Raw genomic sequence first — 17832 nt, 5'->3', positions numbered from 1 at the left:
GGGTTCCTTTCAGAACGAGACAGCGCCACTCCGCCCGGTCCCAGCTCCGGACAATCCAACAGAGACATCAGCAGCTCCGGCCCAGCATCGCAGCCGCCGCCAGCGCCGCCGCCGTTTCACGCCGTACCGGCGTATTTAGGAGGGGAGGGTGTTGTATGTCCGGCGCTCCCTTCTCGCTCCGCCAGCCAGCTACACGCGCGCCAAGTGTCATTCTTCTAGCCTCGACGCGCAGCCCTCAGTGCGCGTGCCTGAATTGTCGTGTGTGTACTATAAAGAGGAACTCCCAGCCTGTCCAGATGCCCACTTACCCCGGTGTCCAGCTCCAGAATACACCCTACGTCGAGCACGGAGGCTACTCCTCTTGAAAATGTGCTTCGGCCAGGTGGACTGAATTTCTGGCAGTACGAGGTATCACCTCTGGTCACCGCTCCTCTTATTCCGCTGCCCATATCCAGTCATGCTATTACATACCGTTATATTTCCCTAATTAATGCAAGCTCCCTTGGTTTCGCCAAGTAAGAATTCTTCCTACATTGAACTTGCTTTTATGAACTCAGCAAGGAAGGACTTTCCAAAACATTTATGTCAGTACTTCTGATAGTTTTCGACTATCGACTTTTCATATATCAAGGACTATCTTTTCAAGATAGAAGTGGATGTAAATACTGCAAACTTGTATATAGTGTACAACAGCTAGACTCTTTCTCAAGATTCCTAATTCATTTTGCTTCAAGTTAAATTTCAGTTTTATTTGTGTAAATAGTGTATTTTGCATTTGAAGCGAATAATAAAGTTGTGTTTTATAAATCTCAACCTTGGTTACAACAATTAGACCACCTGTCTTCTACAACTCCTCCCTTTCCTTCCCCTGGCAGGTGTATTGTTGAAATTAGGAGGATATGGACTATTACGTGTCTATACAATAATGGTTTCTTTGGGATTAAAGTATAATTACGTTTGAGTTGCCATTAGTTTAGTAGGGGGTGTATTAGTTAGTTTAGTTTTAGCAGGAGTAGTGAAGATTAAAAAGGAGGACAATCCTATTTACGGGGTATGAACCCATTAGCTTAAAAAAGTTCACGCTCCTATTAAAAATACTAAAATCAAGACAACTCAACTTATATTTATTACCATTGTTTTGAGGGAGTCCTATCTTCCTTCCTGTCTTCTGTAAAAATCCTAATTATCTCCCTCAAACTTTCCAACTCCTCCCTCATACCCCTCAATGCCTCACCACACCCACAAGAAGTACACTCGCACTCCTTAGCCATTCTTTACGGGGGGGAAAAAATTTAAATTAAAAAATAAAATAACTTATTTGCAAAAAAAAAAAATGAACGGAGGGATATATTGTCTGGGATAGTACACAACAATAAGGTAATTAATATACGACTACACTACAATACTACTTAGTCGTGCTCTATTTTTTTTATCCTACAACCCCTAACAGGATAAAAACTGCTGTTAATTACTGAATATCGAAAGTAATACACAAGAACTACACAATTCCAAACTGCAATTAAGCCTATCCTAATTACAACAATATTTAAGTAAGAGTTTCTACAGATACCTCTACTACACCAGTACTACACAAATATTTTACAATAATAAAAATAAGCACACTAAATTCTAATAGGATATTACTCGTATACTCCTGTACTGTACTTTTTAATCTCCTCTCTTTTCCTCATTATCTCCCCCATACCTGAATAGCATTAACTCCTAACACATCCAGACACATCCTATTTGCTGACTCAGTCAGTTCCATTTTCTTTCATAAGCCCTATTAATAATGATAGCTTGCTATCAAATTCCATTTCATTCACCAAGGTGTTTCCAAGGAGTCCCACGCCTGTCAAATGGAAAAGGGACTCCATTTATCCCATAGGTTCGAGGCTTGCTTAACATTTTCTGAGTGTGCTTGGTGAACACTCTGTGAAGCAGGATGCTACCCTACTTACACACAGTCACAGTGAGGATCTCTCCTCTAACAGGTTAGGGACCATGATGGATTGTATAGTCTTAGATGCCTGAGCACGAGGAGGACGTAACTCAGAATATGTCTGAGAAGCCCGCTCCTATTCCATAGCAACTGGTATCCCGACTCTCCAGACCACTTACTAGGCCACTGAGCCATTGCCCATGGTTCATGAACTCGGACGCGACTTCAGCAATCCAGACCATGAATCATCAATAATAATAGGAACATTGTCGGATACGCTTGTGAACGGTTGGCTGTTGAGAGAGCTCTTGCATTATCGTAGTGAAAATGTAGTTAAAACCTATTGAAATGATATAAGTTTTGTGTGTGCGTGTTCCATTTTGTGCTATTTATATATTGGTGTTTAGTGCTTGTTGGTAGAAATTGAGAGTAGTGTTATTTACTTGAATTTTATAACAAGTAATTCATTTGGTGTTCAGTATATCACGTTTTCTAGGTTAAGTAGGCTAGCTAGGTGTACTTTGTTTCGAATTTAGGTTTAGGAAATACTTTAGGTAATAATATTAACTTTTAAAACAATATTTTTAAATATCTGTAGGTTCTTTGGTATAATACTTACAAAGGCAGATTATCATAAGGAGTTGTAACCCATTGTAATTTCCGCTGCTACTTTTCCGATATTTCGCACAGATATCCGTTCAAACTATCACGAAGGTAATAATTTATTACATTAAATAACATGATAAGCCTGTAAACATCTATTTAAAGAGAATTCAAAGTAATTTCACTGGATAATTATGGTACTTAACAGTTTTTTAGATTGTTGACGATCGTTGCTACATGCACATGATAGTTGTGTAAATAAATACAAAGTCAGCTGATTCATTATTCCGATAATCTGTAGTCTTAGTTCCCTGCATACTTTGTACTTTCACCTTCGTTTATTCATCAAGTAAAAGTTAATAATCAAATTCCTATATCCCAATAACATTGCACTTCAAGCCCCTGGCATGGTTTTGACAGAAATTATAGTAGACAACCTGTTATTCTCAAGCATTTAAGGGCACTTTTATTCTCCATCTCGCATAGTAGAGAAAATAATACTAATCCACCAGCGGTAAAAGTTCATATAATCACACTTCAGCTGAAACTTGAAGTGTAGATACATTGTAGTGTAGATACAGTATATTTAGATAGTACCGTATCTTGCCTGCTATATTCGTGTGTCATCTTTTGTGTGTATCTATTAGAGCGTAGTACTAATTTGGTAATCTTTGAGTACAGTAGTTCGTGCAAAAATCATTTCAGTTTGTGCTTAGTAGTGACATACGGTACCGGTATTGTAATTAGGATACGTCTGAAAGTAGTTTAAAAATTACTGTAGTCTATTGCACAGTAGTATACGAGTAATATCCTATCAGAATTTAGTGTGCTTATTTTGTTATTGTAAAATATTTGTGTACTACTGGTGTAGTAGAGGTATCCGTAGAAACCCTTACTAAATTTCTGTTGTTGTAATTAGGATAGGCTTAATTGCAGTTTGGAATTGTGTAGTTCTTGTGTATTCCTTTCGATATTCAGTAATTAACAGCAGTTTTTATCCTGTTAGGGGTTGTAGGATAAAAAATAGAGTACGACTAAGTAGTATTGTAGTGTAGTCGTATATAAATTACCTTATTGTTGTGTGATCTTTGAGTACTATCCCAGACAATATATCCCTCCGTTCATTTATTTTTTGCAAATAAGTTATTTTATTTTCACTTTTTCTGTAAAGAATGGCTAAGGAGCGCGAGTGTACGTACTGTGGGTGTGGAGAGGCATTGAGGGGTACGAGGGAGGAGTTGCTGAGTTTGAGGGAGATACAGTAATTAGGATTCTCACAGAAGACAGGAAGGAAGACAGGACTCCCTCAAACAATGTACAGGTTACAGTAGGTGTACAAGAGGGAGGGGACGGAAAGAGGGGAGTTGTAGAAGACAGGTGGTGTAATGTTCTAAGGGGAAGGAGATTGCAGGCTAAGGGCTCTACTCAGGATCAGAATTCAGGACAGGTGTCTGTGCGAAATCGGTACGAGTCACTCCAGGTAGAACAACAGAGGGAAGATGAGGGACAGAGAACTGTTGCTGAGATGTATGGAAGTAGGAGGAAGGGAAAAGGTAGGAAAGGGAAATGTACAGTAGAGGATAGGAAAATACAGGTGGAACAGGGTCATGGGAAGGAGAAAAGGGAGGAGGAAGTAGCTTCTGCAGCTATCAGGAAAGATAGGGCTGATCAGGAGGGGAGGGGATCAAAAGAGGTGGGTAGGGTTGAGGCTCTGGTCATGGGGGATTCCATCGTTAGACACGTGGGGAAAGTGTGTGGATGAAAGGGAACCAGGGTAGAATGTTATCCAGGAATTAGGTTGAGGCAGATGTTGAGGAAAGTAGAAGAGAGGGAGGAGGGGAAGGAGAAGGTGGTAGTGTTTCACGTTGGTACCAACAACGTAAGGCAAGCTGATTTAAGTACCAACATAGTTGAAGATGTGTGGGATCTGGTAAATGCAGCACGGGTGAAGTTTAAGAAAGCGGAGATTGTCATTAGTGGAATACTGTGTAGGAGGGATACTGACTGGAGGGTGATTGGGGTTTAAATGAGACTATGGAGTGGGTATGTGGGAAACGGAATGAATTTTCTAGATCCTGATGGGTGGGTAGGAGATAGGGATCTGCGCTCAGATGGCCTTCACTTAAACCGCAGTAGTAAGTATAAGTTAGGAAATTTGTTTGGAAGGGTAATAGAGAGGTACATTCAGGGAAACGGGACGGCCTAGGGAGCGGTGATAAGAGAACAGGGAACTGGAAATCAAGTAGGGATGGCATAAAATTGTTAGTGTTGAACTGTAGAAGTATTGTGAGGAAAGGAATAGAATTGAGTAATTTAATATATATACCAGATATTGTAATAGGAGTTGAATCATGGCTGAGAAATGATATAATGGACGCAGAAATTTTCTCACGGAACTGGAGTGTGTATCGTAGAGATAGGATAGGAATGGTGGAAGGGGGAGTATTCATTCCGGTGAAAGAAGAATTTGTAAGCTACGAAAAAGTTAAAGATGAGAAACATGAAATTCTAGATGTACGACTCATTTCTAAAGATAACAGGCAACTTGATATATTTGGAGTGTACAGACCGCGAAAGGGTAGCACTGACACGGATTCAGAATTATTTGGTAAGATAATCAGCTATGTAGGAAACGACATGGAAAGAAATGTGATTGTAGCGGAAGATCTGAATTTACCAGATGTCAATTGGGAAGGAAATACGAACAACAGGAAGCATAACCTTGTCTTCGTGTTGATTATCTTGATTAATAAATTTCATGATGTTCCATATTGATATCTATAGTATGTCATAGAAAGAAAGAGATCCACCTTATCAATACTAAATTTATTAATGTTTTTAAAATAGGACCGGTTTCCATTTTTCACAAGTCATCCTCAGGTGTCATATACATATACATTAGAATACATGTTTTAACAGTTGTATCTTACAAATAAATATGTCATATTTGATAGATATTAGGTTGTATGTCTAGAAGTGAAATTCTGCTTCTTACGTCTAAGTTTAGAGGATCAAGAATATATTAAAAAGGTATCTATCTTTAACACATTAAAAGAATTACAACACATGATAAAATTTGTTGTTTACACCTGACCTTGAATATAGCATTAACGTTCAAGTTTTACCAGTAAAAGTTCTTTAAAAAGTCTTTCATATTGCGTTGTTTTTAGTCGACTAAATATGCTTAAATGTAGCTGCATGTGCTTATACAGTATACTTTTTATTAGGCTTAAACTTTGTCAAAATGAGTAATGTGAATCTGAATTTGAAATTACGATAACGAAGTGAAATGCGTTTGAAATAACAGTAAGGTAGGTAATTGAAACCTGTGTTGAATGACTCCTTCAATTATATGCTATTTAAAATACATTACATGCAAATAAGACAATAGCACAGTTCAATATGTAAAAGTTAAAAGGTATAAGACAATCATGTAAGTTTTGTGAGATTCATATGAAGTATTGTTCTTTCTTCATGCGTATGTGTCAAGTTCAAATGGGGTAGTATATTTTATATAAAGTTTGTCAAAATAAATAATGTGAATCTGAATTTGAGATTGCGTTGACAAATGAAATGCCAGGTGATTAAAACCTGTATTGAATGACCTCTTCAAATATATACTGTGTAAAATACATTATATGCAACATAAGACAATGGTACATTTCAATATGCAAGTTAAAAGGTAAGAGGCAGTCCTGCAAATTTTGTAAAGCTTCATATGAAGTACTGTTCTTCACGTGTACATGCCAAGTTCAAATGGGGCACTACTGGCCACAGTAAGATATTTGCTAAAGTCCAATCACTATAAACTTATATTATCTTGTTAAATATACAGATTGAAGATGAATGTGCTGCTGGGGTTATGAAAGCTGTTGTTGTGGGTGGTTCTTTTTCGATCTATGATACTTGCTAACTATTGTCGTGAGATGATTGGGAAGTGTATCGCTTGGCAGCTTGGCGTGTACTATATCGTGAAGCATAACCAACGAATGGCAAATGTTAATATGGGAAGGACAGTTGATTCAGAAAGTGATGGAACCAACCAGAGGGAAAAATATCCTGGATGTCGTGCTGATAAAACCAGATGAGCTCTATAGAGAAACTGAAGTGATAGATGGTATTAGTGATCATGAAGCTGTTTTTGTCGTAGTTAAAAATAAATGTAATAGACAGGAAGGTCTTAAAAGTAAGACTATTAGGCAGTACCATATGGCTGATAAAGCAGGCATTAGGCAGTTTCTAAAAAGTAAGTATGATTGGTGGAAAACGGTAAATAAAAATGTAAACAGATTCTGGGATGGGTTTAAAGAAATTGTTGAGGAATGCGAAAACAGGTTTGTACCTTTAAGGGATGTAAGGAATGGCAAAGACCCACCATATTATAATAGAGAAATAAAGAGACTAAGAAGGAGGTGCAGACTGGAAAGAAATAGAGTTAGAAATGGCTGTGGAAGTAAGGAGAAATTGAAGGAACTTACTAGAAAATTGAATCTAGCAAAGAAGGCAACTAAGGATAACATGATGGCAAGCATAATTGGCAGTCATACAAATTTTAGTGAAAAATGGAAGGGTATGTATAGGTATTTAAGGCAGAAACAGGTTCCAAGAAGGACATTCCAGGAACAATTAATGAACAAGGGGAGTGTATATGTGAAGATTTTCAAAAGGCAGAAGTATTCAGTCAGCAGTATGTAAAGATTGTTGGTTACAAGGATAATGTCCAGACAGAGGAGAAGACTAAGGCTGAAGAAGTATTAACATTTACATATGATAACAATGACATTTACAATAAGATACAAAAGTTGAAAACTAGAAAAGCGGCTGGAATTGATAAGATTTCTGGGGATATACTAAAGACAATGGGTTGGGATGTAGTACCATATCTGAAGTACTTATTTGATTATTGTTTGGTCGGAGGAGCTATACCAGATGAATGGAGAGTTGCTACAATAGCCCCTGTGTATAAAGGAAAGGGTGATAGACATAAACCTGAAAATTACAGACCAGTAAGTTTGACATGCATTGTATGTAAGCTTTGGAAAGGCATTCTTTCTAATTATATTAGACATGTTTGTGAAATTAATAACTGGTTCGGTAGAAGGCAGTTCGGTTTTAGGGAAGGTTAATCCACTGAAGCTCAACTTGTAGGATTCTAGCAAGATATAGCAGATATCTTGGATTCTGGAGGTCAAATGGACTGTATCGCGATTGACCTGTCTAAAGCATTTGATAGGGTGGATCATGGGAGACTACTGGCAAAAATGAGTGCAATTGGACAAGACAAAAGAGTGACTGAATGGATTGCTTAGAAAATAGATCTCGGAGAATTAGAGTAGGCAAAGCTTTATCTGACCCTGTAATAATTAAGAGGGGAATTCCTCAAGGAAGTATTATCGGACCTTTATGTTTTCTTATATATATAAATGGTATGAGTAAAGGAATGGAATCAGAGGTAAGGCTTTATGCGGATGATGTTATTCTCTATAGAGTAATAAATAAGTTACAAGACTGTAAGCAACTACAACATGACCTCGAAAAGGTTGTGAGATGGACAGCAGGCAATGGTATGTTGATAAACGGGGATAAAAGTCAGGTTGTGAGTTTCACAAATAGGAAAAGTCCTCTCAGTTTTAATTACTGCGTTGATGGGGTGAAAGTTCATTTTGGGGATCATTGTAAGTATCGAGGGGTTAATGTAAGGGGAGATCTTCATTGGGGTAATCACATAAATGGGATTGTAAATAAAGGGTACAGATCTCTGCAAATGGTTATGAGGGTGTTTAGGGGTTGTAGTAAGGATGTAAAGGAGAGGGCATATAAGTCTCTGGTTGGACCCCAACTAGAGTATGGTTCCAGTATATGGGACCCTCACCAGGATTACCTCATTCAGGAACTGGGAAAAAATCCAAAGAAAAGCAGCTCGATTTGTTTTGGGTGATTTCCGAGAAAAGGGTAGCATTACAAAACTGTTGCAAAGTTTGGGCTGGGAAGAATTGAGAGAAAGAAGAAGAGCTGCTCGACTAAGTGGTATGTGATTGATTGAAATAATAACAGTAAGTTATTTATTAGACCACCTAATCAATACAAAGTCTAGTCTTGAATGATTTACATAAATTTGTTAACTAATAGTGGTACATGTTTCGCCTACCATGTAAGTGGTATGTTCCGAGCTGTCAGCGGAAAGATTGCGTGGAATGACATTAGTAGACGAATAAGTTTGACTGGTGTTTATAAAAATAGGAAAGATCACAATATGAAGATAAAGTTGGAATTCAAGAGGACAAACTGGAGCAAATATTCATTTATAGGAAGGGGAGTTAGGGATTGGAATAACTTACCAAGGGAGATGTTCAATAAATTTCCAATTGCTTTGAAATCATTTAGGAAAAGGCTAGGAAAACAACAGATAGGGAATCTGCCACCTGAGCAACTGCCCTAAATGCAGATCAGTATTGATTGAATGATTGATAATGAACATATAAGCAACTAAGACATTCAATGAACCTTTCAAACAGGTAAAATACCCAATGAGTGAAGCATCTCTGTTATTGTCCTTTTTCACAAGAAAGATACCAAAAAACTTTTAAACAACTATCACCCAGTTAGTTTGGTGTCTGCTATATACTGTATAAGTTCTTCACAAATGTTTAGCTGAGTAGAATTATGAACACATATGTAAATTGGCCAGCTACGCAAGCTGCTGGACATTTAATCCTGGTTTTTCAACAAATGACCATCTACAAGTGTCAACTAAGTTATTGAGAAATACAAGGAATTCAACAATGGTCTACACCTTACAACCATCGAATACAACACGGCCCTTCATTCAGATGTACACTCATATACAGTGGACATCGCTTATTATGATCACTCTGGGATGCAGATAATTTGATAACATTAACCGGCTGATAACAGCAGCCGAAAAATAAAAATTGATAGGTAGCCTATTGTATTTATTCATAACGTACATGCACTACAATGAAACACTGAATAACATACATGCACTACATGTATGTTATGGATAAAATAATGAATGTGGATATCCGACAACAGCTTGGATTGGAAAGAAGCTTGCTGGAGACTCTAGAAGTGAAGAGATTGCAATGGTATGGTCACATGAAAAGAATGAACCCTGACAGGACTCCTCGAACATACTTTGATCAGAATGTTCCTGGGAAGAGACCAAGAGGAAGACCTCGTGATATCTGGGGAAAACAGATAATGAAGGACCTTGAAATTAGAGATGTGAACTGGTGTCGCATATATGAGCAGCATCTGTGGACGGATAGAACAAACTGGAGGAGGCTCATACACAACCGCACCTGGCTTGCTGGAGTGAAGAAATGATGATGATGATGATGATGATAACGATGAAACAGATACCGGTAAAAAGCACTGCAATACAGTTAACTGTTTTCAGCTATGTAAAATAGTCTCTAATCATTGTTTGCTTCTGGTCGTCTCTCAAAAGTCCATTAATATCTAGCGCCTGTCGCATTTCGGCATTCGTTGGTGTTTGGGAAGTTTCGGCAACATCGTCATCATCAGCATTGCTATCTTCTGTCCCGTGTTCTTCACCTCTCATATCTAATTCTGCAGAAGTAACTGCCTCACCTATGCCGTCTTTGTTTCACATCAGTAATGATGCCCTCATCAATGTTCATCCATTCCTGAAATTTATCTTCCGTTTAGCCTGTTAGACAAAGTTCAAAATCCTCGTCTGCTTCTGGTTAACTCTCTTAAAAATCTCCCAACCGAAAACCGTTCCTTATTGTATGTGCTGAGACATCCCATGATGGCTAGAAGATGCCGGGCATTGAGAAGGCTGGTTGTTTTGGCCAGGGCATTGGCACTAGTTTTATGTGAGTCCTCCATGTTTTCCAAGATTCTTGTGTGCATTTCATGGTGATAATATGCTTTCATGGTGCAAATGATTCCTTGATCGCTTGGATGAATTAATGAAGTCGTATTCGCCAGTAAGGAAACCACACTGATGTTCCTGAGCTCACAATTCACAATGTGTGCTGTACAGTTGTCAACCAGCAAGACTATTTTCAGCCCAGCCTATTATCCCACTTCAGTAGCCATTCTTTGAAAATCAGGGCAGACATCCATGCATTAGAGTTGGAATGATAGTCCACTGGAAACTTATTGATGCCTTTAAAGCAACGTGGGTTCTTACTTTTCCCAATCACTAACAGTCTTTTCTTTTCACCAGACATACTCGCACAACATAAAACTCTTACTCGTTCCTTGAAGGTTTTACAGCCTTTAGCACTTTTATATTTGAAGAAATACTGTAAGTGTATTCAGGCAATGCACGATAATAATCGCATACTTGAGAACGAAACGCTTGAAAATAAATATGATAACATAAACCGAATTCATGATCACATTAAACGGAAGATTTTCAATGTTTTAGTATTTGTCCATCCGGGTCTTCATAAAAGTGATTATATAATACGGTTGATAACATTATCCGTGATTACAATAAACAGCATCCACTGTATTTGGCATGCTTTGGCCAGCCAAGGAATTCAGAAACATTACAGCAATATTGCTCAAAGCAAAGCCATGTTGAGGCTTGATTCCATTGGAAGATCTTATAGAATTGAGAGGTGAGTTTATCAGGGAGACCATATGTCTGTTAAGGTACTCATCTACTTATTAGGGGATGCTTTCCGAGGAATGAAACGGAGTGGAATGATAACTATGGGATAATCATTGATGGTAAGAGACCCGCTTGGTGGCATGAGGGTTAAGGTGTTAAGTCTGACACTGTGATAGGCCAGTTCAGTCCGGCTGGTGGAAAAAAATGTTGCCACCAAATGTTGGCCAGCAGGATAAGAGATGTGCTGGTATACAATTTATAATCACTGAATTGTGTACTAAATGCTTGGGTTCAATTCCAAAACTCCCCACAGTGTTCATAAGGAGTCAGGGCATATGATACTGATGATGGTAATACATCCATCAGATGGGACATTGAATCTTGAGCTGACTTCTCAGTGTTATTTGACAGGAGTAGGATGTGTGCTATCACTGGGTTTATCCTCTCCCTATCATCATTATTATTATCATCATTTCAACATGCTGTCCAGCTCCATGGCTAAATGGTTAGCATGCTGGCCTTTGGTCCAGAGGGTCCCGGGTTTAATTGACGGCCGGGTCAAGGATTTTAACCTTCATTGGTTAATTCCAATGGTACAGGATCTGGGTATGCATGTCATCTTCAGCATTCTCACAGACGTGCAGGTCGCCTATACAGTGTCAACTCAAAAGACCTGCACCAGGCCGCTTTGGAGGCCACATGCCTTTATTATTATTATTATTATTATTATTATTATTATTATTATTATTATTGTCAACTAGAAAGACCTACACCAGGTGAGCCAAACATGGACACACCAAACGGTAAAAGCATAAACTACAGAAATAACTGATGGTAAGAAACGCTCAAAACTAAGTTTCACAAATGATATTGCTCTTTTCTTGGTGAGTCAACCACAATTACAGAAAATGATAGAAGATATAAATGAGCAAAGCAAGCAAGTTGGACTCATGAGCAATGAGACAACAATTAAGCTGATAACAAGGGACCTTCCAACAAAACATCCAAGAAATGTACAAGGGCCAAAAAGTGGTGAGACACATAATATTAAAACTCATCAGGTGAAATTTTGATCTCAAAATTTATAGTCTTTAGCTCACTGTGGGCACTGCTTCTTCCACTCGCTTGTGCCAAGCTTCTGTCATCTTTAGTCTTTGTCTGTCATTGGTCACTTCTGACCCCCAACAGTATTGATTTAACAAGACTAGAGAGAGACTTTTCCCACTATTCACAGCTTTCATACATTGCAGAGGCCTTTTCCTATCCTTTGCAGATACTTCATTATTCAAGGGGCAAAACTCTTTCCTTATCCCTCTTTGATTAGTGTTAGGGGAGGTTAATCAAGTTATATTGCCTCTTAAAACATCAATCACCATCACTAAACTTTCTATGGCTGACAAAAGCTGCAATGAACACAGTTAAAGAAGCATGCGTAAGATGTTTATAATTACTCAAAAGAATTCAGTAGTCACGAATGTGAACTCAGAAAGGCAACTATTGGATCAATACAAACAGCGATCAATGTTGCATGTGCCGGAGCAAATTGTTTGCAAAAGAATTCTGAAGCACATTCCTCAGTACTGATTCATCAGATGAAACGCTAAGGCCATCATTTCACTCAGCAAAGAAAAAACATTTGTCACAAGAATTCAGAAACTGTTATGGATGGATTCAAAAAGACCTTAATTGCTGTACCATACGGGGTTTCTATGACCATGGAGAGTACCTGAGATATAAAAAGGTGATGGGAGTCCTTCAAAGAAAAGCATGAGTTTGCTGGTTCATTACATTCTATGGCAAGAGTATTTCCTCCTCTGGTTACTCAATACAAGAGATAATATCATCTTCTCCTTCAATCAGTTTTCCCACTATGGTAGGAGTCATGGGTGAGAACTGTGTGACACATACGGATTGGCCCTGTTTTATGCCCAGATGCCCTTTCTGATGCCAACCCTATGTGGAGGGATGTATTTACTATTGCATGTTTCAGTTGTGGTTGATAGTGTAGAATCATGTGTTGTGTGTATATGAAGAATGCAACAAACACTAACACCCAGTCCCCGAGTCAGAGGAATTAACCAGACACAGTCAAAATACCTGGCTGGGAATCGAATCTGGAACTCTCTGAACCAAAGGTCTTGGCAGTGACCCCATAAGCCAAGGAGTTGGACTCAAAGTGATGAAATGATGGTCGACAATGTCTAATGGAGAGACAAGATATTAAAGCAACATGAACAATGTTTTTAATGAATGGTTAACTATATGCCACACTGGTTCAGCACTTCATGTACTTTTCACATTAAATTACTTGTACTAGTTTAACAGTAATGTGGATTATCAATACGAAATGAACAGGGCCATATTTCAGCAAAGGATTGTTGATTTATTGAGAATACAGGCAAGAAGTTATGGACAATGTGAGCTATTCCTTGAAACTAAAGGAAAAAATTTATCAAGTAACGCATAGAAGTCAGGTATTCTAAGAGTATTTAGGAAAAATTCATTGTGGTTGTTGGGACCTTAACAAAGACTGAGTTGCTGTGCATTGTGAAACAACACACACACCAATATAGTCTTTATGGAGAGAACGAAATCACCACTAAAATAGGTTATAAAATTATCTTCCTACTTACCACTGTCAATAAAACCGTACAGAACTTGTGAGCTCAGGAGAAAAGATACAAGGCAGAAAGAATCAGAATTTTTAAAATGAAGGATGTAAAAATGCTACTGGAAGAAGCCCTAGAGAATCACAGTTGATGTATGGAATATCGTATTTACACAAATAATCCCTGCTACCGAATAATCACCGCACCCTAATTTTAGGAAGGCTCATTTTGAAAAAATGAAATTAACTAAAATTCCTTCCTTCGAAAGAGTAACGTAGGCATAAACATCATTTCACATAACTCCGCGATATATACGTGGTCTTTACGCAAATATGAACGTGTAAATTTACGGATATAACTGCTTTGCTTAAACATATATGAGATGATAAAAATACATTATCACTGCTATTTATTTGCCATGAAAATTAGCAAGTAAGCCTAGGTATTTCATTAATGTGAACTTGCAATATGCTCGATTCCGTGTAGATCGGAAGATTCATTGTCTCTTGCGTCACTAGAATCTTCTCTTAAATTACTTACAAATTTGTCACACTCCACGTCTAAAACACTTTTCACACGCAGTCTCTTTTTACTCAAATATTAAAAAGAGCGATGGGGGATAATACTTTTCGTGCAATGTAAACATTTGAAACAGACACACCGGCAACTCGGATGTTAGTTTTGTGATACAGTAAAACATTGTTAATTCGAAGTCGATGGGACGCAAAAACCGGACTTCGAATTACATGATTTTGAATTAACCACCAGCTCGAACTTAAGAAATGCCAACACTTGCGGGCAATAATTCCATTGTGGAGATTTATCTCCCGTATGCAGTTATCAGACTGTGCCTCTTATAAGGGCTTCTGATAAGTCCACCTGCATACACCCCAGCGTCAATGGGTAGGGTCTGACACATCCCACTCTGATGAGTCTAGTGTCAGACCTAAGACAAAATGCTGGTTAATAGAGCAAACGCCTGAAAAGCCTTATATCTGATATGTTTTTGACATTTTTGACATGTTCTATTGGTGAAAAATATCTAATTCCCTCCATGGGAATTTAGAATTTTCTAACCCTTGCCACATCACAAAGTATTCTAAGACCCGTTACTGTATGCAATTAACAATGTTTCACAATTTAAACCTTTCAAATGCCATGGAAAAGAACTATTTTCAAAATGTATCCAACAAGGTGCATTTACAGTATTCAAATAATGCACTTGGATAACTCACTGGCAAACACAACCACACGCAACAAAAGGAAAAAGAAAAAAATTATTCAAAGACAAGGAGAAGTTTATGCTGGCTCCCCTGTGCAAGTACTTTGTTCATTGGATTACTGTACTGTATGCATTTTAGATGTCTTGTACTAGCACGGAAAGTACCCAATGCCCTTAAAACATAGTGGCTTATCGAACATTCTTATGATGAGGGGAGAAAGTACACAGGAGGTCTCTCACTTCCATCTTCATTGCAACACAGGACAGTAACTCTATCCTTATATGATTTCCCGCCATGGCACTTCTGTCATAATTCAGAAATGCCAACCCTTGCCACGTCACAATGTATTCTAAGACCCATTAATGCATGCAGTCACCTTGATTCACAGTTTAAGCCCTTCAAATACCACGGGAAGAACTATTTCCGAAATATAGCCAACATGGTGCATTTACATTATTCAAATAATGCACTTGGATAAATCACTGACAAACATAACCTCAGGCAACAAAAAGAAAAAAAGAAGATTCAAAGACAAGGTCAAATTATGCTGGCTTCCCTCTGAGAGTGCTTCATTATTTGGATTACTGTACTGTTTGCATTTCTGGACGCCTTGCACTTGAACGGAAAGTACCCAACGCTCTTAAAACTTCATGGCTTATCGAACTGTTCTATGACGAGGGGAGGAAGTCTTTCGCTTCCGTCTGCATTCCAACACAGTACAGTGACCCAAACTCCTTTAAAAATGTCTGTCTGGGCTAGGCATAAAATAACAAAGCAGTTTCATTGGCACTGACAATATTGTTCAGTGCGTACGAATTGATTATAATTATGAGCCACGCTTTTTTGCCAACTGTCAGCACTGTCCATGTTTGCGGATTCCGCTCCTCCGCACAATGCCTGTTACATGATATTGTGGCATTCCTTAAAAGACTGAACACAAAAGAATTACGATTTCACTCGAATTTAGCAACTATGAAACACACTGTTGATACACCGAAGTGAAAGTGCAGAAAGCTACCCCTGCACGTTCTGGAAGACGCATTCAATCGTGGCACGGAGTAATTTTGAATTTAAAGTACTCTGTAAAATACTATACGAGGCAGTTTTAAATTAAAAGTCTGAATTGTTTTCCATTTAAATATGACAAATGGGGCAGTTTTCTTCCATCTGCAGTTATACAAAGCATAACTGTACACCCAACATTGAAAACTAGGTGAGAAGGAGTGTGTTACCAACCTTGACAAAAAAAGAAAAAAAACCTGCACCCCCATTTAAAAAAATATATATATATGTGAGGATTTTTAATGTAAATACAGCAAGTATGCGAGGAGGGCTGGAAATTACAAGATCAAGATTTCTTGAGCATGGGCTTGCATGATGAAGTTTGGAGATAATACTGATAAACCTCAACACTGTAAAGGAAATCCCAGAAGGCAAGAACTTTTTTCTAGTTGTTGTATTAGTACAAACATATCCCACAATAACCAATTCACTACAGTGCTTAGATAATTTGAAGTTTCAGAAGGCAAACTGGTAAAGCATTTTCCACAAAAAGCCATGCTGGAGAAGTACTTCCCGCTATCGAGACCTACTTACATAAATGCAGTACTGACAGAAAAATTTCACAGAATGTTAACCGAGCTGTTCAATATGATAATTACCTGTAACTGTCTGTTCCTTTCCTGGCCAATTTTGTAGATCTACTTTATCTTCAAATAACGTTGAGAGTATTTTGACAATAATTATCATTTCAATCTTGAGCAATGCTCTGGTAGGACATAGGTCAGACCCATAGCTGTGAACATATCGCTCCAGTTTCCCTGTGAAAAGATATCACAGAATTCATGAATACAAGTAGGAATGTATGAAGAAGTAAATTAATGAGCAATTCCATATATTATATAAAAATATACCTGCAAGATTCAAGTCAAATTTCTGCTTCTCCAAAAAGAACCTCACTTCTTGACAGTGATTAGCTAGATGCAGAATAATATCTAGGATATGTATCCTAATCTGATTATTTGGATGCTGTAGGGCAAAGAATATTAAATTTGTTTACATAAGGTTGTGATATTTGAAAAGAGATTAACATGAAATTGACATGAAAGAATGGTGATAGATAGATAGATAGGTAGGTATATTTACCCAATTATAGATGATTCTATAAAACATTATATAAGCTACAACAAATATACCTTAAATAAATAAAACTAATTTCCAAGTTTAACCTAAATCATAAAGGTGGAAAAAGTGTCCAACAAACAGCATTATCTTAATTTGAACAAAGTGTGTTAGAAAACATCTACAAACCAATGAATTATACTACTACACTTGAAGGATAAAGGGTTCCAGATCTTTCAAGATAGTTGAAATTTTGTACTCTTCTGCTGTGTGTAGAGAAGAACTCGTAGTAGAACTGAAGCTCTGTCTTTTAAAGTTTAGCTGATTTAAAAAGATAACTTTTGGTGGAAATTATTTTTGTGTTTAAAACCAACTTTACAAAAGAAAATATTTATAAAATCCTCCTATCAATACAAGTCAAGTCATCTGTTAGATGAAGGTATGTGGATGATACTTTTATTATCCTGGATCAATCAATACTGATCAATCAATACTGATCTGCATTTAGGGCAGTCGCCCAGGTGGCAGATTCCCTATCTGTTGCTTTCCTAGCATTTTCCGAAATGATTTCAAAGAAATTGGAAATTTATTGAACATCTCCCTTGGTAAGTTATTCCAATCCCTAACTCCCCTTCCTATAAATGAATATTTGCCCCAGTTTGTCCTCTTGAATTCCAACTTTATCTTCATATTGTGATCTTTCCTACTTTTATAAACGCCATT

At 37.8% G+C, this 17832-nt stretch overlaps 1 protein-coding gene across 1 annotated transcript in view; it reads right to left on the bottom strand.

Moving 5' to 3' along the window:
- LOC136872277 (uncharacterized) overlaps positions 1-17832 on the bottom strand; it is a 259648-nt gene that overhangs the window by 133785 nt on the left and 108031 nt on the right. Inside the window, exons 4-5 of the mRNA XM_067146098.2 lie at positions 16902-17016; positions 16650-16808 (exon numbers count right to left, since the gene is read on the bottom strand). Of these exons, the coding sequence (XP_067002199.2) occupies positions 16650-16808; positions 16902-17016 (274 nt within the window). The remainder of the gene's footprint in view (positions 1-16649; positions 16809-16901; positions 17017-17832) is intronic.

The sequence above is a fragment of the Anabrus simplex genome, chromosome 4 (genome assembly GCF_040414725.1).
Source record: "Anabrus simplex isolate iqAnaSimp1 chromosome 4, ASM4041472v1, whole genome shotgun sequence".
Classification (NCBI taxonomy): domain Eukaryota; kingdom Metazoa; phylum Arthropoda; class Insecta; order Orthoptera; family Tettigoniidae; genus Anabrus; species Anabrus simplex.
The sequence above is the reverse complement of the archived record's forward strand: the minus strand, read 5'-3'. Positions and strand labels throughout refer to the sequence as shown.